Source organism: Hippopotamus amphibius, chromosome 2, assembly GCF_030028045.1.
Source record: "Hippopotamus amphibius kiboko isolate mHipAmp2 chromosome 2, mHipAmp2.hap2, whole genome shotgun sequence".
NCBI classification, from domain to species: domain Eukaryota; kingdom Metazoa; phylum Chordata; class Mammalia; order Artiodactyla; family Hippopotamidae; genus Hippopotamus; species Hippopotamus amphibius.
This window is the reverse complement of record NC_080187.1, coordinates 47,842,609-47,870,428: the sequence shown is the minus strand read 5'-3', so window position 1 is coordinate 47,870,428 and position 27,820 is coordinate 47,842,609. Positions and strand designations below refer to the sequence as shown.

Genomic DNA, 27,820 nt, shown 5'->3' with positions numbered 1-27,820 from the left:
TATTCTATTGCATTGATCTCTGTGTCTATCTTTATGCCACTACCACACTTTTTTGATTACTGTAGCTTTATAGTAAATTTTGAAACCAGAAAGTGTGAGACCTCCAAATTTGTTCTTATTTTTCAACATTGTTTTTGGTATTTAGGGTGTGTTGAAGTTCCATGTGTGAAATTTATCAGAATGAAAACCATTAAGCAGTATTTGAAAGAAAATGCTTGTGCTCTATTAAAACCGAGACTGTGTAAAGATTTAGCACAGTGCAGAATATGCCACAGACTAAGTATTGTCTATTTCACCACAGGATGGCAGGCCGGTGAAATGATTTATGGATTCCTGAGCTCCTGATCCCAGACTTAGACAGCCAGGTTGGAATACCTTTTAGAGGACATCTGCATGACTAATATCTTAGGCACATTTCTTCAAGAGGGCTCTTGATCGAGCCCTAAATCCAAGACAAATGCTTTAATAAAAGTCACACAGGGGAGAGATTGGGAGAAGAGGAGAGGCTGTGTGAAGGCTGAGACAGAGAGTGAGTGATGCATCTACAATCCAAGAACACCTAGAGCCACCAGAAGCTGGAAGAGACAAGGTAAAATTGCCCCTACAGCCTTTAGAAAGAGAAGAGTCCTCCTAATACCTTGATTTCAGACTTCTGGCCTCCAGATTGTGAGTTAATATATTTCTGTTGTTGTAATTCACCAAGTTTGTGATGATTTGTTACAACATCTCTTGGAAACTAATATACCATCCCCAACCATTTAGTACATGGGCGGATCCCACACCTTACACCCTGATACATTTCCTGTGTTATGAAATTACATCAATAAGGATTGCTCGTTAGCAGTAAAAGCTTCAAGTTTAAGCTGAAGAATTCTCCAGTAGAAGGTGATATAATCAGAGGCTAAGGGCACAGTACTAGAGTTATATTACTTGGGTTCAAATCTTTTTTTCCACCGCTTATACTCTGTTAAGCTGAGCAAATTTTCTAATTTCTCTGTGCCTCAAAATTTATATGTCAAACAGAGAAAAAAATAGCCATTCTTTTAGAAGTTCGGTATAAGAAATAATTGAAATAATATGTAAAGTACTGTCAAATGCTTATTCCTTGTAAGCATACAATAAACATTAGCTGTCACAATTAATATCTTGGAACAGATTTTTCTCTTAACCAATGGGAACGCAAGGCAATTCTCATCTTCTCCTATCAAAGCTTTTAAATAATGCATTGCCAAGCAATTCTTATCAATTGTCTGTCAAACGGCTTTTTGCACAAGGAATTTGATATGGCTATGTAATGTATAGATTGGATTAATGTATAGCCATTACATAGTTGTAATTAGTTGTATTAAGAAGATAATACTTAAAGAAAAATAGTAGTAATAAAAAAATTTTTTTTTTTTTGGTACCTAAGTATGATACGACTAAATGCTGGTGAGGAAAAGTTCTGCCCCTGGGTCAGAAAGTCCCTATGCTTTGTAGGCTCTTGTCCGATTTTTTTGGCCATATGATTTCAAGAGTTTCGATATTTAGAAATCCACGACGTTTTGTGAATATGACACCACAGATCAGGGCCTGAAGGTTACCCTTGAGGGAGTATATAAGGTTTAGCACTCTCTTTGGGGTTTGCTTTCTTTATAATTTGAGATAGCTACCGATGATCCTTTTTGGACAGTCTCATTAAAAGCTGGCTTGAAACCTCAAATAATCATAAGGTCAAAAACTCCAAAGCTTTAAGGAAAGGTTTATTATGTAATAACTTACAGATACCTTGACAGGAGGATGTCACCAAGCCACACGTCACTTCCCTAATACCAGGTAGAAAAACTAGACTTCACACGCTCTAGAGGTAAAAAAAAAAATGGTGTTTATCCAGGTTGAACAAAAGCGCCTTAACACAGGTAAGAATATTTTCTCAAATTAAAGCTATGAATATCATACTAAGAAGTTAACTGTTCTACTTGTGGAAAATACAAATCTGTCCAGCTGATGAAGACTCCTGAGAAGTTACCAAACCTGCCTGAGAAAGGCAACCTAAGTTTCCTGTTTTTCTTTAATTTCATCCATCTTCCCATCCCTGTGCTTGGTTCTCCAGAGTGCCGCGCGCATGTTCCTGGTTTCCTGCAATTCACAGCAAAGCAATACTTCTGCACCATTGTCTTTTTCCTTTCTGCTCTTTGCTTCCTTGCTACATATCTTTCAACCCTAATCCTGCTTATCACCAGCAATTTTAAAGTGATTAATCTTCCCATCCTCCCTCTCCCACCCTGCTTTTTATCAAGATCAATTTCCATCCTACACTCTTCTTCAGACGCCATACTCCAGGTGTGGTGCTTCTCGCTCCACTCACGCTGGAATCTCCCAGCTTCCACGGCCCAATTCTGGCTGCAGAGGGCTTTCCATGCCTCTTTCTAGCTCTCAAATGCCCTAATCCAACTCCAAACTCCTCCCCACACAGGTCCAGATTCCACCCCTCATTCTCTATTCCCAGAGCATTCTCTCCCAGCCTTTCCCCAGGCCTGCTGCTGTGACCACACTGTTCCTGTTTCCTAGGATACACTCAACTTTCTGGAAAACCTCTGTGATTAGATCCCTCCGCCAGATTCCTCTCACTGACTGCAAGGTTTCTGGGCGCAGGTAAACCTTCCAAGTTTCACTGTAATTTGGCCGAATGGATTTGTTAGTCTCATAGCAGGTTGTTTTCTCTCCAAAAAGTCCTCAAGCTGGACTATCCCTTAGTGATATAGAGGAGATTTTTTTTAACATGCACCCACCCCTAGAGATTTGGATTTAATTGGTCCATTTGGGACGTGGATATTGCAATGGTTTCACAGCTTCCGAGGGAGGTCCAATGTGTGTGTCTAGGTTTGAGAACCAAAGCAAAAGTCTTCAACCTACTTATGCTTTTTTTCACCTGGTTCTTCTCTTAAGGGGTTAGAGTTCACCTTGAATTTTTGACGATGCAGCAGCCCACCCTTAGGGAGCTGTATACCCCCTGTTTTCAGTCCTAGTTCACTCCAAAACAACAGGACAGAATGTGCCTTCAGAGCTTTCCAAGAAAGTTGCTGGGAAAGTTGGCAACGCGTCTGGGTCTGGTAAACTGCCAAGGAGAATTTCATTACAGACTAGAAGGGCCCAAGTTGAAAAAGAATCCAGGGTGATCACACAGTTACTTACATTTGTTGATGAACTGTTAACTGCTCTGGAAACTCTGGCAACACACTGTAGCCAAGCAATTAACCCTGGACATCACACTCAGGCTTCTGCCCAGTTTTTCCTTCTAACTTTGATTACTGAAGGCTGGAGCTGGCCTTCAGAGTCTTCTAGTCTGAAGGGACCATTTCACACATGAGGAAACTGAGGCCAAAAGACACTATAATTTAACACAGCCAAATAGGGAAAGAGGTAGGGGAGGAAACCCATTCTGCTTTGTGGGAGTCAAACCACAGCAACTTCCGGCCACACCCACTTCTCATCTATGTAGTAGTCTACTTTGGAAACGCCTCTGATAATTGTCAATGTGCAAATTGGCAGTTTGGTGAATGCCTAAGATAAACTGAATTTTGGGAAAAAGCAAATGCTAGAAGTAATTGGTGATTCATTATTAAGCTCAAACACTTGGGAAATAAATGAGGAAAATAACTTTATCTCGCGAAGCCTTTGCGTAACAGGATGATACATTACTTCACAGAGGTATGAGTTTTGAAAGACTGTGGATTTAGTGCTTAGTTCTGGATCTGGCACCTGGTAAGAGAGCAATAAATGATCATGGAAGCAGGAGAGGTTTCACAAAATCAGTATGCTGCAAAGCCACAGCACAATGATGTTCTCACTGTTTTCTTCCTAAGAGAAAAGGAAAGTTTTGCAGATTGTAGCTGTTGCATTGATTAGGGACTCTGTTTTTCTTTTTAGTTTAAAGGCACATTTTTTTCCCCCATAAAAGGAAGTTGATCTTTCGCTTTTAACTCCAAAGTTAATTCCTTAGAAAGTACCAACCAAGTTAATTCCTTAGAAACAGTACCAACCAAGTTGGTGTAATTAGCCAGATTTGAGCTGTGAAGTTGGCAAAGTGAAACAATCAGATAAAATAGGTGAAAAGGGTTTTCTTGCATATTCAGAGTGGGAGCATTAAGATAACACATTTTTTTGATCCTTAGTGCTTTTTTTAAGTACAACATAAGTGTAGTGCTTTTTATCATCATATCATTTTCTTTTGAACTGGAAAGCAAATTCATTGCTGCTTGCAAGAATACTTCCCAGTATGTATGCGCATGTATATGTGTGTATATATATATATATGTATATATATATATATATATACATATATATATATATATATGCCATTTAGTGGATGTCTAATTGGCTGGGTGTTCAGGTTTCTCCATATTATGGAAATCAAGTGTTGACCTACTCAAAAGCTCAAAAAGAACTGGATATTTACACTGGCCAATGGGTCTCCTGCCCACCAATGTTATTTGTCTCAGGAAGTAATCTGAGAAGTGTGAAATTTAGTTGTATTCTTTCAAGGGACAGAAAGTTTTGTATTCTCTCTATAGTTACTATAAAATGAAATAGCTAACAAAAATACTCTTCATGTGTACTAAACTTTATTTTGCAAAGGAGAGGGGTGGGTAGGACCCTCTTGGTTTCTAGTAACAGAAACTAATTCTAGCTAGTTTAAGCAGGAAAGAATTCAATCCAAGGACAAGATCTCATGAAGGTACTAGAAACAGTGAATGCAAAGTCATGAGGCCTCTTTCTGTTTCTTTTCCTTTCTACTTCATTTATTTTTCAGACCTGCTTTCACAGTTTCTCAGGTCCTCCTGATAGATGAAAGGTCCCCAAACAGTATTTTCAGATTTATATCTTACAGATCTAGCTGCCCAATGAGAAGATGAACTTCCACAGTCCCGATTCCATATTCCTAAGGAAGGTTCATCTTGGGTCAAGTGTTCATCCTTGGAGCAATTATCCGTGACTATGAGGGCAGGTTTCAAAACAGTAAAATTGCTTCAGGAAGTCACTTTTATAAGCAGGCTGAGAAGTGCGAGAACAGGCTAGGCAGACAGCCAATTAGATATCTACCAAATGGCTTGTAATTCACTGAGTACTTTTTGATAATGATTTCATTTCATCCTCAATGACAGACCACTACATACACAGTTCTCCATAGCACTTTTTACTTTGTAATCTTATTTTTGTTTATCTAGTTTCCTCATTAGTCGGTGAAATTTTGTTTTGTATTTTTAGTGCCTGACATAGGGGTATTCAATAAATATTTGTTGAAAGAATGTGTAACTAATTCTGTTAGGTAAGACACAAATGAGACAACTGGGATGCACTTAGATTAAGTGACAGGATGAAGATTCCACCTAAAGAGTATGAAATTAGCTGCCATCGCCTCAATCCCTTTCCCACCCACCAGGCTGCTTTCTACATTGACTTGTACTCTTCTGTCTGTAGTGTCAACCATAGACGAAGACTGACCTAAAAAGATTTGGTCTTGTGGTTAGAACTGTGAAAATAATAGAATTGAGATAACAATACAGTGCATTTTACAAGAATTTAATTTTGTCCTCCTTGCATTGTTTAATAATAGCCTTCAAATAAATACAGAGTCTGTACTTTTCCTCTAAATGTTTAAGTGGAGAAAGACTGCTTAGTCTATGCTTAGAATGGCAAAAATAAGGGTTACGTTTTTCTTTTTTAGGTGTTTTATTCCTGAAAATGATATTCAGCATGGCAGTCACTCCTGGAGAGGTGACCACTTCTCTCATAATTTTAGTGATGGTTTTTGTTTTTGTAAGAGCATTAAGGAGCAAAGGGAGAAAGCGGGTGTCTCCTCCTGGCCCATGGTCCTTCCCCATCATAGGAAATCTTCTTCAGCTTGGAGACCGTCCTTACCTTACATTCATGGAGATGAGAAAGAAATATGGAGATGTCTTTCTCATCAAACTTGGCATGGTGCCTGTCCTGGTGGTGAATGGGATAGAAATGGTGAAACAAGTACTACTCAAGGACGGAGAGCATTTTGCAGGCCGGCCTAACATGCATACATTTTCTTTCCTGGCAAAAGGAAAGAGTCTTACATTTTCGGTCAATTATGGAGAGAGTTGGAAGCTTCACAAGAAAATTGCTTCCAATGCTTTACGAACATTTTCTAAAGCAGAAGCAAAATCTTCCACCTGCTCTTGCTTACTTGAGGAACGTGTCATAGAGGAAGTTTCTGAGCTGGTAAAAGTCTTTGCAGAGCTGACTTCCAAGAGTGGCAGCTTTGAACCCAGAAGTGCTATTACATGTGCGGTGGCCAACGTTGTCTGTGTCCTTTGCTTTGGCAAGAGATATGACCACAGTGATGAGGAGTTTCTTAGAATAGTTAAAACGAACGATGACTTACTCAAGGCCTCCAGCGCTGCTAATCCTGCCGATTTCATACCATATTTCCGCTACCTTCCGCTGCAAATTGTAAACGCTCCCCGGGAGTTTTATCAGGCCCTGAATCAGTTTATTGCTCTACATGTCCAAGATCATCTTACAACATATGATAAGGTAAGGGCTTAAATTCATGCCAGAACAAGGGATTTGGTGAGAAGCCAAAAAAAAAGAAAAAAGAAAAAAAGGTGCGATGCATTGAGAACTTAAACAGCTTTATGTACTTCCTTGGTTCTTTCACTGTAATGTTTCCATAATGAAATTTACCCAAACTATTGGTAAATATGAGGTCCAGAGAGATTATAGGGCAGTATTACTTAGTTCCCATGTAGGGACCCTAAGAAGAGATTTGAATTTTTTGAGACCTCAGAAATTTCCCTAGTGTGCAGATAAGGCACATACTTGAATTATGAACCTGTAATTGGCTGATAAATGATGACCAGCATGTAGGTGAGTTTCCTGAATAAATGACCCAATAATTTTGTTTCTCTAATTTTATATCTGAAACTATGAGGTCTTAAAAGTAACAGCATATTTTTTTCAGCAAGTGCTTTGGATAATTATAAAAAATATTCTATAGGAAGCTTCCAATTTACCCTCATATTCTACTTGAGTTTCTTTCCCATGAAGACATAAACTTTGACACCATAACACATGTAGAATGTTCTCCAGATGACAGAAGCAAACCTTCTTGTGAGGCCATTGAGGTATTTTTGGTCTAATTCGATGGCCCACAGAAGAGTAAATTTCTCTCTTGAAGTATGCATGTACTAGAAAGAATCCTAGTTCTTGGGGACCAATATGCTGAGAGGAGAGCATCAGTGGAAAAAAAAATGAGAAGGTGGGTGATTGAACAAATGAAAAACTGTGAAGACTTAAGTGCCCTCCGATTAAAAAGAAGAGGCAGGAAATAATCTGTTTCAAGGTACCAGCCGGGAATTCTAGATCAGAGACCGGATGTAAAAAAGTTTGTGAAATTCATAAATTTTTCTTCCTACTCCCTGACCTACTCCAGCCCCACTTCCTTCTGTATGGTGATTATAGTCAAATCCTTACAGTAGGTTTGAAAACCTCTTATTATATTTATTGCCTACCAATTTCTCTATAAAAAGTTAACCTCTGATTTTTCTAAGTGTGTTTCCAGACATAGGTGTACTCTTTATTGATTGAAACAAAACTTTTAAGAAGAAATTTGAGTTTGGTAACTTGGCTTTCTATTCTACACTCTTAAGACTGAGCGTTATCATTGACAAGCAAAATTGGTTGCAAGGTTTCAAATGACCTATTTATGTTCTTTGTATTTCTAAGCTAATTGGGTTCATTTCAAGTTACATGATAATATGGCTCTTCTTGCGTGAGAGTCATATATGCTGTAAAATGTAGGTTGGGATGAATAATCACGTTAAGGTTTGTATCCTTAGGACAATATCCGAGATATCACTGATGCTCTGATCAATACGTGCCACAACAAATATGCTGCTACCAAAACAGCCACCTTAAATGATGATGAAATCATAAGCACTGTGAATGACCTCTTTGGAGCTGGTATGTGAGAGTATTTATCAATATTTAAGGTGAGGGCTTCCCTGGTGGCACAGTGGTTAAGAATCCGCCTGCCAATAAAGGGGACACAGGTTCGAGCCCTGGTCTGGGAAGATCCCACATGCTGTGGAGCAACTAAGCCCGTGCACCACAACTACTGAGCCTGCACTCTAGAGCCCGTGCTCCGCAACAAGAGATGCCACCACAATGAGAAGCCAGCGCACTGCAATGAAGAGTAGCCCCTGCTTGCTGCAAATACAGAAAGCCCGCGCACAGCAACGAAGACCCAACACAGCTAATAAATAAATAAATAAATAAATTTATGAAAAAAATATTTAAGGCAAACAAAGATTAATCGCAATTTTCTGTTTTGCACTGTTTACAGTTTAGAGTATTTCCCTCTTTTGATATCAGCCATTTACTACTTTGATCCCTACATTCCACTCCCAGTCCCTTTCCCAACCCATTGACATTTATTCTTAATCTGTTTAAGTGCTGTTTTTTGTTTCATGTGTTCTTATAAAATAGGCTTTATATTTTCATATATTAGCATATATTCTTATATTACCATGAACTTTAATATATGTAAATTACCATTGTTATTTACATCTCAACTTATTTCTAACTTTTTTCATGAAGCCCTATATTTTTAAGATCCAATGATGGTTGTCAGATATATTTCTAATTAGCTGCTTCTAACAGTTGCATAATACTCCATGGCCAGTACCCCCTACATCTTACCAGTCTGCTATCTCAGTAACGCAGATATTGAATATCTCGCCAACACTAAGATGACCATCTTTGTACATCGGTTTTGCCTCATTTTTCATCAGTCTTATGCTAAGAAGCAGAATTTCTGGGTCACCTAATAAAAGGATTCTTGAGTTTTTCATACAGATTACCAAAGCCCTTTTCAGAAAGACACCACACTACTGTCATTCTTACATTTCATGGTTTTCTTCCAAATCATTTTTACCTATTGATGGAAGAAATGTTCACATATTGAGGTGTGGGGAAATCATCACGGTGGATACATGATTTGGCCTGAGCTTTATGCCACCTAGAATGACGTGTCGTCTTATGGCCTGTCAAACGTGCATTGTACATCTGCTTAACAATTTTAAAAAAATGGCTACTTGGAGACAGGGATAATCTATATATCACTCCCCTGTCCTTCCTATGACACCAAGGCTAGTACTCCTTTGAAGATGAAGTTTCCTTCTCCGTCACCAAGGTCCTGCTGACTCATTGTAAATATACTAACCTGTCTTTTTTGAAACCTTGAATGAATGTACCCGTCATGTTTTATGTTCATTCTTTGTTTTGACAAAATATAAAACTGTGGTTCAGGAATCCATAATGGAGCTGGATGGCCACTGTGGTTGTGGTTTCAGGCATGTTCCTGCATCACTGAGAACTTGAATTTTCTGCGCTGTATGAGACTCAAAGATGACACCAGCCATTTACAAAACAACATCTGCTTGTAGCTGTCAGCTGCAACCTTATGGTTTGAAGTTTTCCCCTTGTAACTAAGCAACCATTTCAGACCTCAGCCAAGCCTTGTTTAACAACTACACTTACATTTTGCCAGCTCCAGCCATCACTCTTGACAGACAGCTTACGTAACTTTGAAGTTTTTGCCTATACAAAGCTTCCCCATTTTGTATTCTGGGGAAACACAGTTCAAGGGCTTCTTGAATCTGTGTCTCCTGGGCTATCGTCCTCCGCTTAGCTTGAATAAAACTCTTTTCTATTCCTATTATAGATTGTTCATTGTTTGTGTTGACACTATCAAATTTCTTATATTTCCTGTAAGATATTAGACTGCAGAAAGCAAATTCCCTTAGTATAACAACAACAACAACAACAAAATTCTAAAGGTGTTTTAGTAGTTTCATTTTAGGTGGAATATTCTTCAAATTTGTTTTTTCCTTTTTTCTTTATGCCATACTTATCGGCAATTGGGTTCGCTTTTTTCTAGGATTTATGTACGCGTATTTGTGTTCCTGAGTTTTCTTTACAAACAGAGGCATTTGTTTAGGTTTGTATTATTTTTCCTCATGCAAATGCCTCTGCTCCCCCTTCCCACACATTTGTATATATTTATTATTTTGGTCATGATTTAAACCTGATGGATGCAGTGGTTACTTAGCATATAGATTTGATCATGCTGTTCTTAGCATTTCTTCTGCCGACTATCTGATGCTAAATACAGTTAGAATTTGTCAGGACATTTTTTTAAAGCCTGAACACCACTGAGGACAAAAGCCTGGGTGTGTGTGTGTGTGAATAGTGTATCAAGTGGGCTTTATTTTCATCTCGATTCCATGAGATAGCTAATAAATGTATTTCAGAACTATATAATACTGCCGAGATCCTGAAGTAATCAACAGATACAAAATTATGGCAAATAACTAAAATGATTAGGAGATAGAAGAGTTCCACCAGATGTGCACAACCCAGTTAAATATGGTTTGGATAAAATGTGTGAAGAATAAATAGTATCCAGTGTAATGCATTACTGTATAAAGCATTTATTCATGCAACAAACCTGTCTGAAGTAGTTTGCATTTTGAATTCAGATAAGAGTAATAAAGAAAATTAATTTAAAAACTTCTACATGTGTCTGCTACCTCACTAGTGGTACATAATAGAATGCTTTATTAGAATAAAAGAGTGAGTGCTAAACCACACATTTTAGTGTACGAAATTTGTGAGCACACAGTTTTATCAACTCTGCTATATTATTATTTATATTTCTGTATTTGACTTTTCAAATTGATCATAGAGATAATTCAGTTTCTCCTTTAGCTATAGTCAGTCATTCCCAAAATAGTTTATTATAAGCTCGATTTTTAGATGATTTGCCAAGATAAATAATAGGTGGCTTAAGCCTTGATATAAACAGAAAAATTTATGATGATTGAAATATGAATCCTGTTATTTATCCAGGTAGTCCTAGGTCTTGGATGTAATGCCCATGGCTCTACAATGTGTAAAATCAGTGTCTTACATGCAGCATTCATGGCTTGTTTTGTTTTTCTTTTGGTAGTGAATAGAATCAATATATTCTGAATAGAAGTCCATATTCTCGCACAGTACTGTATGTTACTACAAACACCATTGTGGGCAACTTCACTTGGACAACTTACTTTTAGGATAATTCCTTGCACTATGAATTCATATTAGAACTTTTGTGGCACGAGAACTGTTGAATCTGCCGGCTCACTGTAAGAGATGGCCTTGTTCAAAAAACTGTAAAACCAGGTCTTGAGAAGAGATGTTTGGGAAGGAGTTTACTTTGCTCTGAAGCTATTATTTGGGTGCCTTTCTTGCACATGCTGAATTTGTAATTAAAACAGCCTAAAAGAGCTGTTTAATGTGGTATTTCTGAGCGTTAGTTTTCAAGAACTGATTACATTCTTTGATGTAGTGTAAAGTCATCCTTGAGAAAAAGATGAAGTTTTACATAGTTTCTGGATTTTATTTTTTGTAATGAAAAACATCTTACCAATGTATAGATAATATCAAAAGTGAAGATACCTTTTTTAAAGGATGAATTTTAAAACAAAGCGAGTACACTAAAAATTAGTATAAAAATATTCAATGTACTCAACCTTCCATTACGCACTTATACAAACTTATGGTCTTGAAGCCAGATAAGTCCAAGTTTAAGTCTTGACTCTGTCTCTTCTGAATTGTCACCTTGCGCAAGGTCCATAATGTCCTTGAGGCAACAGTTTTCTCTTCAGTAAAATGAGCATAGAACAGAATAAGCATTCAATAGCAATTTATGATTTATTATATTATTATTATACATAGATCATAGCCATTATTATTATCATAACAATGGTTTATTTTGTAGTGAAATATTTCCAGTGTTTTCATTTGCCTTATAGATATACCTATATATTTAAAATTTTTTATTTCATTTTTTATTGTGGTTGCAAACACATAATAGTAAATTTACTGTATTAAACATTTTTATGTGTACAATTCAGTAGTGTTGTGTATATTCACATTGTTGTGCAACAGATCTTTAGAACTTTTTCATCTTGCAAAACTATAACTCTATGCCCATTAAACCCCAATTTGCCTTTCCCCCTACTCCCAGCCCTAGGCAACTACCTTTCTAATTTATGTTTCTAGGATTTTGACTACATTAGATACTTCATATGAGTGGAATAACTCAGTATTTTTCCTTTTTGTGACTGGTTTGTTTCATTTAGCATAATGTCCTTGAGATTCATCCATACTGTAGCAAGTGACAGAATCTCCTTCTTTTTAAGGCTGCATAATATTCCATTCCATGCATATCCCACGTTTTGTTTATCCATTCATCCATTGATGGACATGTAGGTTGTTTCCATCTGTAGGCTATTGTGAATAATGCTACCATGAACGTGGTTGTACAAATAATTTTTTAAACCCATGCTTTCAGCTCTTTTGAATTGATGGATCACATGGTAATTCTTTTTTAAATATTTTGAGGACGCTTTATATTGTTTTCCATAGTGAGTGCACCATTTTACATTTCTGCCAGCAATGCACTGAGTTCTAATTTTTCCACATTCTTAACATTTGCTGCTCTCTGTTGTATTGATAGTGGCTCTTCTAGTGGGTAAGAGGTTAAGCCTATATTTTGAAATAAACCTTAATGTAGAATAATTGTATTATTAATTGATAATCATATTTAGATTCTTTCCCCTGGATTCTTAGTATTCAAATACAGAGTAAATTGAGGGTCCAATTTTGGTAATACTTTTTTTCAAGACGCTTTTTCTCTCTTTTTTTTTTTTCAGGGTTTGAAACAATATCAACATGTCTATATTGGAGTTTTCTCTATTTGATACACTATCCAGAAATTCAAGCCAAAATTCAAGAAGAAATTGGTAACATGCTTTCAGATGAAAAATATAATTCTCATAAGAAAATACTTTCACTTTTAAGTTAAGTTTTAAAAAAAAATGTTTTTCCCCAGATGGAAACATTGGGATGAAATCACCCAGGTTTGAAGACAGGAAAATTTTACCCTACACAGAAGCTTTTATAAATGAAATATTCAGACATGCCTCCTTTCTTCCTTTTACTATTCCTCATTGGTAAGGATATGCTTCTCTTTTGGGATAACAATTGTCCCAAAGATGGTGTGGGGAGGAGGGAGGAATCTAAGGCGTTAGAATGAATATTTTAAGTGCTTTAAAATCTATATTATGTTAATGTGATTTTAATATTATTTTAAAGCATTTTATTTTCTTTTGAAACCCTTTAATGAAATTTTAACATAGAGCAAGGCAAATTTTGTGAATATTTTTCATAGCTAAACTATGATGCCATTAACTTTCATCTTATATTTACTAATGTAGGGGCGAGAAGGATATAGGAATTTGGAGCAATGGATAATCCAACCATAATTTACATTTGGCTGTTAAGCGTCATACAAACTCACTTAACTTCCCTCTGTGAGCAGCCTTGGGCACCTGCTGATATGATGTGGCTTCATTTTTAGTAGCTAAGAATTTTGCTGGCCAATAGACCAAGGAAGCTAGTGTTGGATATAGATAATAGATTAAACAGAGTATACATTTATAGATATTTGAAAGTTTACTGAACCGTATGCCAGATTCTCTAGCTTCCAAATGCATGCTGATATAGTTTAAGTAGATAGGGTTTATTCAATATGTGAGTGAACAACCAAAGTTCTGGTATTTTGAACTGTTTCCATTCCACAAAATTAAAATAAAAAATTAAGTTTTCTGTGCTTTTTCTCTTCTCACCTTTAAATAGTGAAGAAGTGGGACTGTCTCTCACCCCACGTGGTAATTGGCAAGCAGAATGCAGGGGCCTCAGCGCAGGTTTCTCAAAGGGCCAGACCGCTGGCTGAGCAGCATCAAGCCCAGACAGTGAGCTGCTTGGTCCCCTGTATTTTGCCTCTCTCGTTTGCTCCCCATATCCACACCTGATGTTCTCTCTTCACAATGATCCCTTTATGTCAGATCTCCTTTCTCATTGAAGCAGATTTCATCTTTAACTTAAGTTTATAAAAAAGGTCCTACATTTAAAGATGCAACTCTCTGTCCCAAAGGCTTCCACAGGGTGACTTTGGGTGCTTCATAAAAGAGTACAGCCTGCAAGTTTTACTAAGAAATCAGGAACAGGCAGACTTGCCAAGTTTGCAGGCATCATTTGGGATGAAATGAAACACTTTTGAATCCTGAAAACATATCTGAGGGCCTTGCTAATAGGGAGAAATATTTTATGAAATAAGTATTCATTATATTATTAAAAGTGAAGAAAGAAATTAATATATAAAATAAAAAGATCAGCTGCATTGGCCAATGAGAGTAGTGTGATATAAACCAAGAATTTTAGCACAAACATAAAAGGCATCTTATATATTAATATGCTGTTTGGAATTAATCTACACTTGGATGTTTACCAGTTTCCATTTGAAAGGACAAAGGATCAAAAAGCAGAAAATAGGTTAAAATGAAATTAATTTCAAAAAGGTAAATGGAACAATCTTAGGCAAAGGGGGCAAAAGTTTTGCTATTACGTACGACATATGTATGCACACAACGAAAGATCAAACAATACCCTAGTAAATATTTATCGCATATACACTCTTAAAAAGTTATGTAGAAAGGCACTTTTATATATGAAGTTTCAGAAATAAATATGTAGAGAAAGAAACTCTACAAGGAATACATTTGTGTATTGAGTCCTTGTTTAGAATATATAGTCACTCATATTTTAATATTAGTGAAATCAAATTTTACATGCTAGGTTTCCACAGAATAGCAGCACGTGGGTTTTTTTTATACAGATTAGAATTTGAGCAGCCAAATCCACAGAGGGAGGGTGGACAGAAAAGTACTGAGAAAGGCAAGTGGCTACACAAAGGAGCAGGTAATCCTTCCAACAAATAGCTCCATCCCTTTTTGGGCCTTCTCCTTTGCTAGGTTTTGAGGGCACCTAATGAATAACGTCCATGTTATTTGCCAAAGCTCAGTACCAGCTGCAAGACAAAAGTGGGTCAGAAGGAGTTTCAAATACTAACTTTTTTAATGATCAGAGCTTGTTTGCACAGTTTGACTGAGTGTTAGGCTGAGGAGGCTTATGCATACTTTTCACCTGAATTAGACACCTCCACTCAGACTCTGGCAAAGTTGGACAACTGCAGTCTCCCCTGCTCCTCAGCCCAGCCCATTAATCACTGTGGATCAAATGTACCTTCTCTATAGGTTAGCTAATCAGAGAGAGAACCCAGAAGGGGCTAAGACAAATGTGTCCAGTGACTGTTCTCAAACTCATCCCACTGAAATGTCACTACTCTGTAGAGAAGTAAGAGTGAGGGCCACCTCTGAAGTTAGGGAGTACCATATGGAAATATAACTTCACTTAATATAAATTGTGCATAATTACAGAAGTATAAAGGGGAAACTGTACAGTATGCGTAAAGAAGTCTGAATATGGGACTAGAAAAATAGAATACTTGTTCTAGAGGCAACATAGAGATCATCCAATACAACCAATATCATTTCACAGCTGGGAAATGAAACCATAGAGTAGATAGGATAGTTACCCAACATCTCACTGAGAGGAGTGTCTAGAGTTCAGATTTCCTAGTTCCAATTCCATTTCAATTCCTAGTTCCTCTCATCAAGTACTAAATGATGTTCTGATTTGTTTTTCTAATCTATTAATGAAAGCCAAAAGCACATGGGGTACAAAGAAAATGCTTTATAATTTCCTTAATAGTCTTCGGTTGTAATTGGATGTGTCTACTTATGACCAACTCTGTTATAGAAATATTGAGATAATTTTCTAGAGATTATAGCTCATAGCAATGCCTTCAATATATTAAGTGCTCAATATGTTTAACAAATACAAGAAACAGAATAAATTAGTGATTTGACAATAGGTAGAAGATATATCAATTAATGAATGAGTAGCAATTTATAAAGATGTCATATCATTATTACATTAAAAAATAAGATTAATAAAAATTAGTCCATGCATTGTGGGAGGCAGCTTAGGGATGGGTTATTTGAATTTCCAGGATGTGCTGTAATGCTGTATTTCTCTTTCCTATAGTACCACAGCAGACACCATTCTGAATGGTTATTTCATTCCCAGGAAAACATGTACCTTTATTAACATGTATCAAGTAAATCATGATGAGTAAGTCACCAAAATTATTTCTTGAGATAAAATTTGCTGGTTGTTTGTTTGCTATTTATTAATCTGGGAAAAATTTACATTCTTCTTAACCAAACTTCATTCCCTCTGTTTCTCTTGAAAGAAGTTGGAAAGAAATTCAGTTTTCTTCCCTCACAGATAATAGGAATAATGAAATGTTAATACAAATTTGTTCAGGGTAAATTGAATTTCAAAAGTGGGCTCACTGGGGGAGATGTGAGCCAAGGACTTCATGGGCTCACCCTCTACATGGGTATGACCAGCTGATATTTGAAAAGCAGCCTGAAATCCCCCACTGGAGTGTAAGCCAGGGATTTCTCTCTCTCTCTCTCTCTCTTTGCTTGCTTTTTCCTCAACCCCAGTACCTAGAGCAGTGCCTAGCACATGGTAGGCACTCAGAAATATTTGTGAATAAAATGCAGCTAGAGGCTTGCCCATGTCAACTATGGAGGGGCAGGCTGAGCTGAAGGTACCTCAGACAGTGAAGAGTGAGGGTGATGAGTGGTGATGGCAGTGGTGGGAATAACGATGAGTACAGTTAATAGTTATAGACCCGCACTGTGTGCTGGGCACAAAAAGCTCAGGCTGATCTCCTCTGACCTCAGCAGTAACCCTATATAGTGGTGCTCTCAGGATCCCAATTTTACTGATGAAGAAACTTTCAGCCAGACTGAACAAATTGCTTAAGATCACATGTTCAGCAGGTAACAGAAGCAGGACTCATATCTAGGGTAAATCCAGTTTAATATGTAAATCTTATTTAATGGAAATTATATCCTCCATGTGGTGAGGGCTTGATGTCTCCAGTAAACTGGTAAAGATTTCAGTCTTTTCTTCCCTCCCTTTGGCCACCGTGTGGCTTGTGGGATCTTAGTTCCCCGACCAGGGATTGAACCCGGGCCTCGGCAGTGAAAGCACCGAGCCCTAACCACTGGACAGCCAGGGAATTCCCAAGATTGCATTCTTATACACTCAGCCGGCTGTATGTACAGTACTCTGTACAGCCTCTCCATCTTCACCCAAGATCTCATCTGACCAATGGCTTAGGCTCCAGGCTTTTAGGGAGGGAGGTGATTATCCTGTGTACCTAAGAGCAGTTTCACAATCTCTGTAACCAGCAAAATGGTAGAATACACTGCATAGTCTGTCCCACTGGAAAACTTATTGTCAGAGAGATTGATACATCTGTTCTCCACTCAGTGATCATATTGGATAAACCTAAGCATTTTAAACCCACTATAAGAAGAAATACAGTCAGTGTAAATTGAATGGCATTTATTTTCTGTTGGTACAACCCCAAATATCCCAAGTGTTCTAGTATCCTAAGAACTTGTGATCATGTTGAATACCGAGTAATGATCAAACTCAGTTAACACAGGTGCTAATAAAGAAATATTATTTGTATGGAGGCACCTGTTTAAGTTAAATGAGTATGTAATTCAAGACTCGATACTATGGGGAAAATATTCACGTTTAATCTAAAAGGTCACAAACTCAAGCACCCACTGAGCAGTGGAAAATACCCAAAATGAAAGAACTGTACTTTGTTGAAGCAGTGGAAAGAGGTCATCTGTTGTATCTAATTCAACCCAGTAAACTATTGGTGAGTAGGGCATTGTCCCAATGTTATCAGCTCTTCCAGTTATAAAAAAAAAAACTTGGAAATGTACATTTTTATGCGGAATCTTCTGATTTTTAAATGTTAGCAACAATGAATTATTTTTAAAACAGTATGAGAACAAAATGAAGTTTATTGGAGGACGGAGTATGACTTGTAAGTCCGTGACATCTGGTGCAGAGAGAAAACAAATTTTTCTCCTAGAAAGAGGGTGACATCTATAGGCAAAGACACCCAGTTCTTTATGAAGACAAGTGAGTCCCTGATGTATGGCTTAGGATGTAGGCAACACACTCGCATTAGTTGTCATAGATGAGCCAGATGCGGTGCCTGTAACAAAACGTGGAGGGAGAAGAGATAACCAAATGCACAACAACTTGGGAACTGTGAGCAACCCCCTCAATCAGGGCTGCTCTCAGGAGACTTGGCTGCTCCCTGTGATGTATGATGTGTGATGTATGGAGGCTATTTCCTAACATAGTGAGAGAGCACCAGACTGAGAGGTGTGGCTTAAACAGTCTCATTGTTCCTGCTCATTTTGCTCTAAGCAAAGGAGATTGAATATTTATTACCTTTTATTTATACCACAATTTTGGAGAATTCTAGCGAGAATTTTGTGGAATTATTCATTTAAGATAATAAAAAATTAAAATACATTTCGTGTATTTTATTCACTATTTAATGAGCCAGAAATCATTTCAGTGAAAAATAAGTATAATTGTGCTAAATTTTTATGATAACTAAACTCGTCAACATATTAAAGGAAAGAATGACATATATATCCATAATAATTATATAATTACTTATCTCCACAACTATATACATATATGTAATTTATAAAGGATGTTCTGAACTTGAACAAAACACGTTATGCAAAACAAAATCGTTATGGAGAAGTTGGCAACAAAGGTAAAAGTGCTAAAATGATCTCTTTAATAATTTTTATTTTTGTCTATTTTATACAGAACTGTTTGGGATAATCCCAATTTATTTAGACCTGAGAGATTTCTAAATGAACACATGGAACTGAATAGAAGTCTTGTTGAGAAAGTGTTGATTTTTGGAATGGGAATCCGGAAGTGTCTCGGAGAAGATGTTGCACGAAATGAGATATTCATTTTCATTACCACAGTTCTGCAGCAGCTCAAGCTGAAGAAATGCCCCGGAGCTGAGCTTGACCTGACACCCATGTATGGACTAGTCATGAAGCCAAAACCATACCGACTTCAAGCAGAGGCCCGCTCCACGAGAAGTTCCTGTTCATAGATTCTCAGACTGGGTGGAGGGCTTCTTTGTTTAATTCAGAAAAATCACGGGCTTCACATTCATTTAACAAGCAATTTAAAAGTCATACCCCTAAGCTGTGCTGTTCAGTTCATTGTTATGTCATCCTAATATAAGAGTTGTTTTTTGAGTGGATGGTATAGCCCCAGTTCTAATAGGAGAGATCTTGTCTCATGAGGATATTTTAAGATAATAATGAAGTGTGATGTATTTCAGGGGTTTTAAACCATGTGTCAGGTGATGGTGTGCCAGGTGTCACTGTGTTACTGTGAGCATGGGTGAAGGGGATGATGACTGGTGGGTGGAGCGAGCAGGCAGGGGAGTTCTGTCTTTCTTCCCTTTACGCCAGCTACAGTAGACAGGCGTACTGATGTTTGTTTTAAGTGTTGGGTTCAGAATAAGAGCAAGGTTCTGATAGTATATATATTTTTTTCCACACGACTAGGAGCTAGGTACTCAAGAGGTCCAGAGAAGGGAGCTAGAGTTGTCCAGAGCAGCAGAGAACACTTCCTGGTGATAATAGATGGGCTGCGCTAGATCTGGAGAGATGGGGAAAGGCACGTGAAGTGGGGGAGGTCCTTCAAAGTCCATTTTTATATTGGCTCTTATGTGTTCTGGATTAGGAATTGAACTTCAGGGCAAATTAGTGTTTTTACGGTGTTACAATTCCTTTTGATACCTACTAGATATACATGTGAATTCGTTTGCAAGGGCTGCGGTAACACACCACTACAGTCTGGGTGGCTTTAACAATGGGAACTTGTTTTCTCACGGGTCTGGAGGCAGGAAGTCTAAGATCAAGGTGTCAGCAGGGCTGGTTCCTCCTGAAGCTTCTTTCCTGGGTCTGTAGATGGGCTGTCCTCACATGGCCTTTTCTCTATGCCCACCCATCCCTGTGTCTCTCCTTTTTCTTATGACAACAGTTATATTCAATTCAAGCCTCATTCTCACAGCCTCCTTTTAGCTTAACTATATCTTTAAAGACCTTATCTCCACGTACAGTTACATTCTGTGGTACTGGGGGTTGGGATTTCGACATATGAGCTTAGAGGGGAGATAGAATTCAGCTCATAATAACATGAGGGAAAAAAAGGCAGCAATTAAAATTTTTTTCAGCCTAGTACCCAGCACCAAGTATGTGCTTCTTTAATTTAGCTTGTTAATGAGCTAAGGCATATAAGGGACAAAAAATGGACAGTGAAAAACTAAGAATTTCAGACTGAAGTTTTGAGGGGAGTTGCATTATAAAGGGCTTGAAATCCAGGCGGGAGATGAGAGCAGGTCTGGGGTCTAATTCAAATGGAGAGAGCACTTAGGGATAATGACCTAAGACCATCTAGATAATGACCGTCTTGACCAGGATGTTGACAGACATTGAGGATTAAAGTCACCACTTCGTCTTTCTTTCCAAGTACAAATAATTTTAGCATTATCCCTGTGAATAAACAAATTGGATTGCCTGTCCTTTTTTGTAAAAGCTTTTGAAATTATTCGTATCATCCACGTGACAGTGTGTCAAACTGAAACTATCCTTACATTTTTTTTCTGTAAGAAACTATCAGGTCTTCTGTATAGGCAATAATAATGGGAATGACAGGAACACTGTAGGAATCTTGTTATCTGTTTATCTGGTATTTTCTTTAAGGAATTGTGTTTTTCTGAACTCTTGTTTTTGTTGGTTTTGTTTTTTAAGCAGTAAGCAAATATGATTCCATGCATTTATTTTAACACATTGTATTGTAAAATGCTGATTTTCACTTTGACTCTGCTCCTAAGACATAATTAGTGTACTATTGGGCTTTTTGTATAATTCATAAGTTTGCAGTTTATGTAATTTTAGAAACATGGATAAGAATAAAACAGGGAAAAGAACATTTAAAAGCAAAACAGAAATAACTTTTCTTTTTCATTTAATATGTAATGAGCTATTTTTAATTATATGTATTTACTTATCTGGAAATAATTCATTTTATGAAATATAATTAGAAGCAACACAGTGTACCAACATTTTATATTGAAATAACTTACATTAACATAAATAAGAATCTGGAAACTACACACAATTCATTATGACTATAGAGCAATTGATAATATAAGGATATATGCATCAGCGGTAATCCAAGATGAGTGAAGTCCTTAAAGCCATTATATATGAAGTAAAAAGAGTAATAGAAATTAGATATCCAGCTACACAAAGGTACATATAGATACTTATAGCACCGTGCCCTTCTTGTAGCTACAGCTCCTTGGGGCTTTTGGTAACACCATGAAGATGAAGGTCAAATAAGAAACTATCCAATCCATGATGCAAGTGAGCACAGAATATGTCTGGTCCCAAGTGTTTTTCAAAGAAGAAAACTTACACCCAAATTTATAAAGACATTTATATATTCCCATATTGAAATCCTCTAATTTCTTCCCAGTTTAACCTATAATTCAGACGTGATATCAACCCACATGACAGGGTAAGAAATCAGGACCATTTTTGAGAGATAGAAGGGGTCTTCGGGGATTTTACTCTCTAAATAATTATCAATTAGGCTGTAAAATCTACAGATGCTTCCAGGCCTCCAGATGCGTGGATACGTGATTTGATGTTTCACACAGGACGTCCCCACAAAATCCAAGATTCATACTTTAAACAAACAAAAAAGCACCGAACTATGTACACCTTAAATCAGAAATAGCTAAAGGGAGTTGTTTTACAGCTTAACAGGCTATAAAAACAAATGCCCTGTGAGGAATGCACCATTGGCTTCCTCTTCAGATAAGAATAAAAAGCAGGATGCAGGCAACTGATTCTCTATGATACACATTTTTAACAGTGGGAGAGCCAAAACAAATACAAATCATAAAAGTTTATAGGTCTTTTTCTATCCTTCAAGTTATTTACAGAGAATAGTTTACCTTAATTCAGCATTACTATCAAGCCACATCAACCACAAACCACACACACACGGGCAATACTGTAGCCTTTATCGCTGCCCCTGTGGATGGGAAGCATGCTGCGTGAATGCATTTTTCAGTTAAGTGTGATGACCAAGTTCCAAAATGTTCATTTTAATGAATATTAATTAAAGTCTTTTTGATGTTTTAAAACGCATTTACTAAACATAGTTTTATCTTTTCCGGACTTGATATTGACATTTATTACTAAAGGAACGGCACTAGGCTGTACTCATTTGATGCACTCTTGACCCATCCTCTATCCCTGCCTCAATACCTGATTTCATCCATTATCTTAATGCTGATCTTCCCAACTTCCTGCAAGCTCTGCAAATGCAGGGCCAAGTCTGCTTGGCTTCCATTGTTCCCCTGGTGTCCAGCACTGTTTCAGGCACATAGCAGACAACCAACAAACGGTTGTTCAGTGAATATGGGAATGAAGTAATGATGAAATGAATGAATCATGGGAAGGAGCCAGAAAAGCTTTAGCAGAAGGAAGTATCTGAGAGTTTCTAGTATGGATAGTATTTGGGGAATCTCTGCTCCTATTTTAATTTCTACCTTGTTGGAACTTCCCTGGTGATGCAGTGGTTAAGAATCCGCCTGCCAGTGCAGGGGACATGGGTTCAATCCCTGGCCTGGGAAGATCCCACATCGTGGAGCAGCTAAGCTGGTGCACCACAACTACTGAGCCGGCCCTCTAGCGCCCTCGAGCCACAACTACTGAGCCCAAGTGCTGCAACTACTGAAGCCCGAGTGCCTGGAGCCCGTGCCCTGCAACAAGAGAAACCACCACAACGGGAAGTCTGCACGCAGCAATGAAGAATAGCCCCCGCTTGCTGCAACTAGAGAAAGCCTGCACATAGCAACAAAGGTCCAATGCAGCCAATAAATTAATTAATTAAAAAAATTTCTACCTTGTTGCTTACATCTCCTCAGTTTAAAAATCTGTTCAGTCCTCTCACACCTGTTTTTGCTATACTATCCAGATCTCATCAAATACACCTTTAGTTCTTTTTTTTTTAACTCACATTTTTATGGCATCAGACCCCAGCTGGATATCATTAGCCCCCCTCTCTCTCTTTCCCCAGACTGCTGTCAAAGTGTGTCCTAGTGCTTCGGAAACTTTCCAAAAGTAACATCTCAAATGTGCTCCAAAAAGTCAGTGTTTCTCCCGCACCGACCCCTTCATCTTGCCAATGTGCATGCATACAGATAGGTAGCTGACGATTCATTAAGTTCACCAGACACATTTGTTGTCTAATGGCATCTGTCACTTCTCCTGCACACTCCCGATGGAGAGAAGGGCTCACTGCTTTCTCCCTGTAATGTTTACACTCAAGGATGGGTGTTGGGGTTTACCTACTTTTCAATGGCATAACTGAAAATTAGGAGTAGTTCTAAAGAAAGCTTACTTGAGATTTGAGAATATTGGAAGGGACGATATAAACATACACACAAAATTATGCCCTGTCCCCTACTGCTTAAACCTAAGACTAGATTGTTCCTAGGACCTCATCCTGGACCAGTTCCCTGCTCTCTTTGCTTCCTGTAGACAAGAGAAATCCCCTGTCCCTCTACTCCCCCGTGAGAGATAACAGATGTCTGGTGATTCATTTCCGAGGAATGTAGTAAAAGTTTGCGGACGTGACCAACGGCTGGTACCAGAAAGTAACGGCCAAAGGTAGCAGAACAAAGGGAGGTATGGTAGCTGTCACGACACGTCATAGAGGAGGCCTAAGCCCTCCAATCAAATAGTAGTAGAGTACACGTTGTACCCTCATTGGTAGGCAACATTCGGGAAAGCGTGTGAACCGTGTAGTACTCAGCCAATGAGAAAGCAGGGGAGGGGTTTGCGGACTAGGGATAAAAAGAATTTCCGTGATCATCACGCCTGTGTCTGTTTGCAGACATTCGTTCTTGCAAGACTGATAAAGTCTCGCCTTACTGTGCTCCGGGCTTCGGTATCCTTTCTTTGGTAATCCGACATGCGAACTTTGCTTCTCACATCCCCCACCCCCAATTCCCATGGGATCTGTAATTTGTGCTTTCTCTCTCTCTCTGTTTTTCTCTCTCCCCCCGCCCCCCCCACCCCGTCTCTCTTTTTAGTTAGCCTAGCTAGAGATTTATCAATTTTATTGATCTTTTCGAAGAACCAGCTTTTGGTGTCATTTATTTCCTCTCTAGTAATTTCTTTAATTAATTAATTAATTTATTTATTTATTTAATTTGGCTGCGTTGGCTCTTCGTTGTTGCACTCCAGCTTTCTATAGTTGTGGTGAGTGGGGGCTACTCTTTGTTGCGGTGTGCAGGCTTCTCAATGCAATGACTTTTCTTGTTGTGGAGCATGGGCTCTAGGCTCGCAGTCTTCAGTAGTTGTGGCACGCGGGTTTAGTAGTTGTGGCTGATGGGCTCTAGACCGCAGGCTCAGCACTTGCGGCTCAGGGGCTTAGTTGCTTTAACTGATCAATTAAAAAGCTGTATACACCTACGTAACACTTTATTCAGTTTTTAATGTGTGTGTGCTTTAGGTGCCTACTTTAAGCCAGGCTCTTTAGATGCCAGGCATAAAAAAAAGATGACTAAAATGATCTCAAACTTCAGAAGCTCTTTAAGATACAGGTGAATAATGATAAGAGTGTGTATGTGTGTGTGTGTGTGTGCACACATAGATAGCATGTGTGTGTGTATAATTACGTAGTTAAATATACATATTTTAATTGTTCTTTCCAAGACTGGTCATAAAAATTCAAGCTTCCTCTTTCCCTCTTCATGCATTCAACTGGATGTGTGTTTGAAAATTTCTTTTCAACTTTCTCTTTTTGTGAAGAGTCCTTGACAGGGTGAATGCCCTTTGTTGATCAAGGAGATTCGTATGATTCTGCCAACTTACCTCTTTGCACAGCTGGTCACTCTTCTAAGGAGTCTTCGTTCCTTGATTCTTTTGTGCCAACTTGGCCTATTTTATACTATTTCCTAGCATTCCATACTTAGTGGTCCTCACTGGGTTTCACCATGCCTCTGACTGTTCTGCCTGGCATTTTAACTTTCATCTATCTATTTAGAATTGCCAACAGGTTTTACCATCTCACAGTAGGTGAGAACAGGGCAGGTTAGAAATTCAGCACCTAGGGAAGAGAGCTTAACACAGCTGGAGGGCAGAACTTCACCTATCATCTTAGCAGTGCTTGCTTAGCTTAGTGTCTGGAATGTAAAGGCCTTCAACATGTATTCAGAGGAATCGCTCCCATTCAAGTATTTGTTGGCAATACACTTCAATGGGCCTCTGTGGGCCAGGGAAAAGTATTGTGTGAAAATGCTTTCCAAAGTTAAAATTGCTCTGGGCAGTGAAGTGATTTACAAGATGGTATCTCTTTGGTTAACAATATTTTTACTCTACATATTTCAGAAAATTGGAAAATGAAGCCAAGTATATGAAAACTGTTCTTTGGAGCAGGAGCAATAATAGCTTTAGGTTTTGAAACAAGAATCAAACGTGGTGTTTTCCTCAGACTTTTGGGCAAGATAGATACAAACCCAATTACTCAATATATGGAAAGCTGCTGTTTGCTTTTTAGTTAAGATTTTTTAAAAAATATTTCCACCATTTAAAGAAAGTTAAATTAATCACTTCTCCTCCCCACTGCTTCTTGCTGTATACAACAAATGCAAGTATGCTGAGGAACTTTTTATTAAGATATCCATATAGAAAAATGCACAAAATGTAAGTTTAAAGCTTGGTGAATTTTCACAAACTGAATACCACCAGAAATCCAGAGACCCCCCAGCCTTTTGTGCCTCCTTATACTCTCCCATCTCTGTGCCACAAGGATGACCTTTATCATGACTTCCAGTGCCATAGTTTGGTTTGCCTGTTTTCGAATTGTACATTAGGGAATGAAACAAAATGTGCCCTTTTGTGCTTGACTTCTTTTGGAATACGTGTTTGCAAGATTTATCCATGCTCGATTTGAAAGATTAATAAAGTTGTGTGTAGTTGTACTTCATTCATTCCCATTGTTCATTGCTGTAGTGTTCCTTTCAGTGACTATACCACAATGTATTTTGTTGATAGAAGCCACTTGGGCCATTTCTACTTTGGGTCGTTGTGAACAAGTGGTGCTATGAACATTCTCGTGCATATTTTTTGATGAATATATGTAAACTTTTTCCTTGGCCCATATAAATATAGGACTGGAATTGCTGAGTCACAAAGCGTTTGTTTGTTTAACGGAGAAATTCCAACTAATTTTTCAGCATGGTTGTACCAATTTATGTTCCCACCAGCAAGGTGAAAGAGTTCTCTGGTTATCCCATTTCAGCAGTTGATGTTTTCCGCCTTGTTTTTTGTAGTTTTGTTTCAGCCACAGTGGTGGCAAACATACCCTTATTAAGGAGACAGATGGTCAGAAAAATCCCTGGCCTGTTACCTTACATGAACTTGATTTTGGCAATGTTAGCTAGTTTATTCTCTCTTAATGAAATGAATCTGGGACAGATTGAGTGCATTCATCCACTGAAGTCCTTCAAAAGTGAATGATCACCAAACCCCCTGCCACTCCCCACCCCCAAACACAAATGATCTTAGCTCACAATTACCAGGGCCTCCTGACAAAGCAGTTTTTGCCAAGACTGTCTTTGTTTAAATTTCCTTGGGGAGAGATTCTACAGGACTTCCCCCTTTAACCAAAACAATTTCTGCCTTTAAAATGTATCTCAGTTATTATAATGTCTGTGTTTGGTTTATAATTTCAGGGTAATCTAGAAGCAGTTATTTATATCAATTTGTTTTGTAGCATATGCCTTTTATTTTTTTCAGAATTCTACTTTTCACTGAAACAGTTGGTACTGAAAAAACAGGATATTTTCTCTATTGACTCGCATTTCTAGAATTCCTTTTTGGTTAAAAGTGTAAGTCTGTTGACCCTTTCAAATTTTGTCTTTCTGACAAGAAAATAAAATCTGGAAGAGAATATTTTGAGATCTTATTAATTATTTTCCATTGCCTTTGTGTTTGTTTTGTTCTGTTTCACTCTGTTATCCAACTAATACCATACTGCCTATTATTTACTTAATTTAGTATAAAGGGAGTAATTTTTCATATTTTTCTAGAAGTCTCCCTTGAGTAGAAAGGTATTTCTGGGCAATAAAACTTAAGTTTTAACTGTGAAATTCTGTCAACAATTTGAGAAAGTTTGAAATTTCTCTTTCTGTTAGGTGACCTTATCAATTCCACATGGATCTTACATGCAATGATTCTTCAGTAACTAGTCTCTAAGAAAAATAAAACCTTTTCCATACTTAATTTACAGACCTATGTTTAACTTTGCCTCTTTATTTTGTTTACGGAAACTTTTGCCATGAACACATAACTGATTCCTGGGAATCAACTCAACATGAAGGAAATAGAATCTAGAGGTGGAGACATAGTAGGTACTAGAGCTATTATTTGAATTTCTGGAACAAACCATATCTGAAACCATTTTCATTTGTCCCTTTCAATTACTCAAGCCAATAAGCTTCCCATATTTCCATTTGATTTAAGCAAGTTTAAGTAGGTCTTATTTTTCTTTGCTTACCAAATAAGGTAGGTATGGACATTTGAACTTGACTCTCCCAGATGATTTTGATGATGGGAATCTTCAGAAAAATCCAAGTTATATTCTGCTACTGTCATGGAAAAAATAATTTAATGGGAGTAGAGCTGAACTTAAGAGAGGTGTTGAAATGTTAGCAAAGCTATGTAGGATAAAACTGAGGTTACTTCATTAAAAAGCCCAGTTTTAAGAAATACTGATA

General features: G+C 37.8%; 1 protein-coding gene across 1 annotated transcript; it reads left to right on the top strand.

Moving 5' to 3' along the window:
- Nucleotides 1-2,615: 2,615 nt before the first annotated feature.
- LOC130846820 (cytochrome P450 1A4-like) lies at nt 2,616-20,868 on the top strand. Its single transcript, XM_057725284.1, has 7 exons — nt 2,616-2,634; nt 5,708-6,546; nt 7,851-7,974; nt 12,774-12,863; nt 12,953-13,073; nt 16,069-16,155; nt 18,757-20,868. The coding sequence occupies exons 2-7, from the start codon at nt 5,725-5,727 to the stop codon at nt 19,055-19,057; spliced, it is 1,545 nt and encodes a 514-aa protein (XP_057581267.1). The 5' UTR covers nt 2,616-2,634; nt 5,708-5,724; the 3' UTR covers nt 19,058-20,868.
- Nucleotides 20,869-27,820: the final 6,952 nt, after the last annotated feature.

Excerpts from the sequence above, each read along its gene's own strand:
- LOC130846820 (XM_057725284.1), top strand. The coding sequence starts at position 5,725 with ATGATATTCAGCATGGCAGTCACTCCTGGAGAGGTGACCACTTCTCTC. Across the intron at positions 6,547-7,850 it reads ATCTTACAACATATGATAAG|GACAATATCCGAGATATCAC; the intron begins GTAAGGGCTTAA and ends TTGTATCCTTAG. Across the intron at positions 7,975-12,773 it reads GAATGACCTCTTTGGAGCTG|GGTTTGAAACAATATCAACA; the intron begins GTATGTGAGAGT and ends TTTTTTTTTCAG.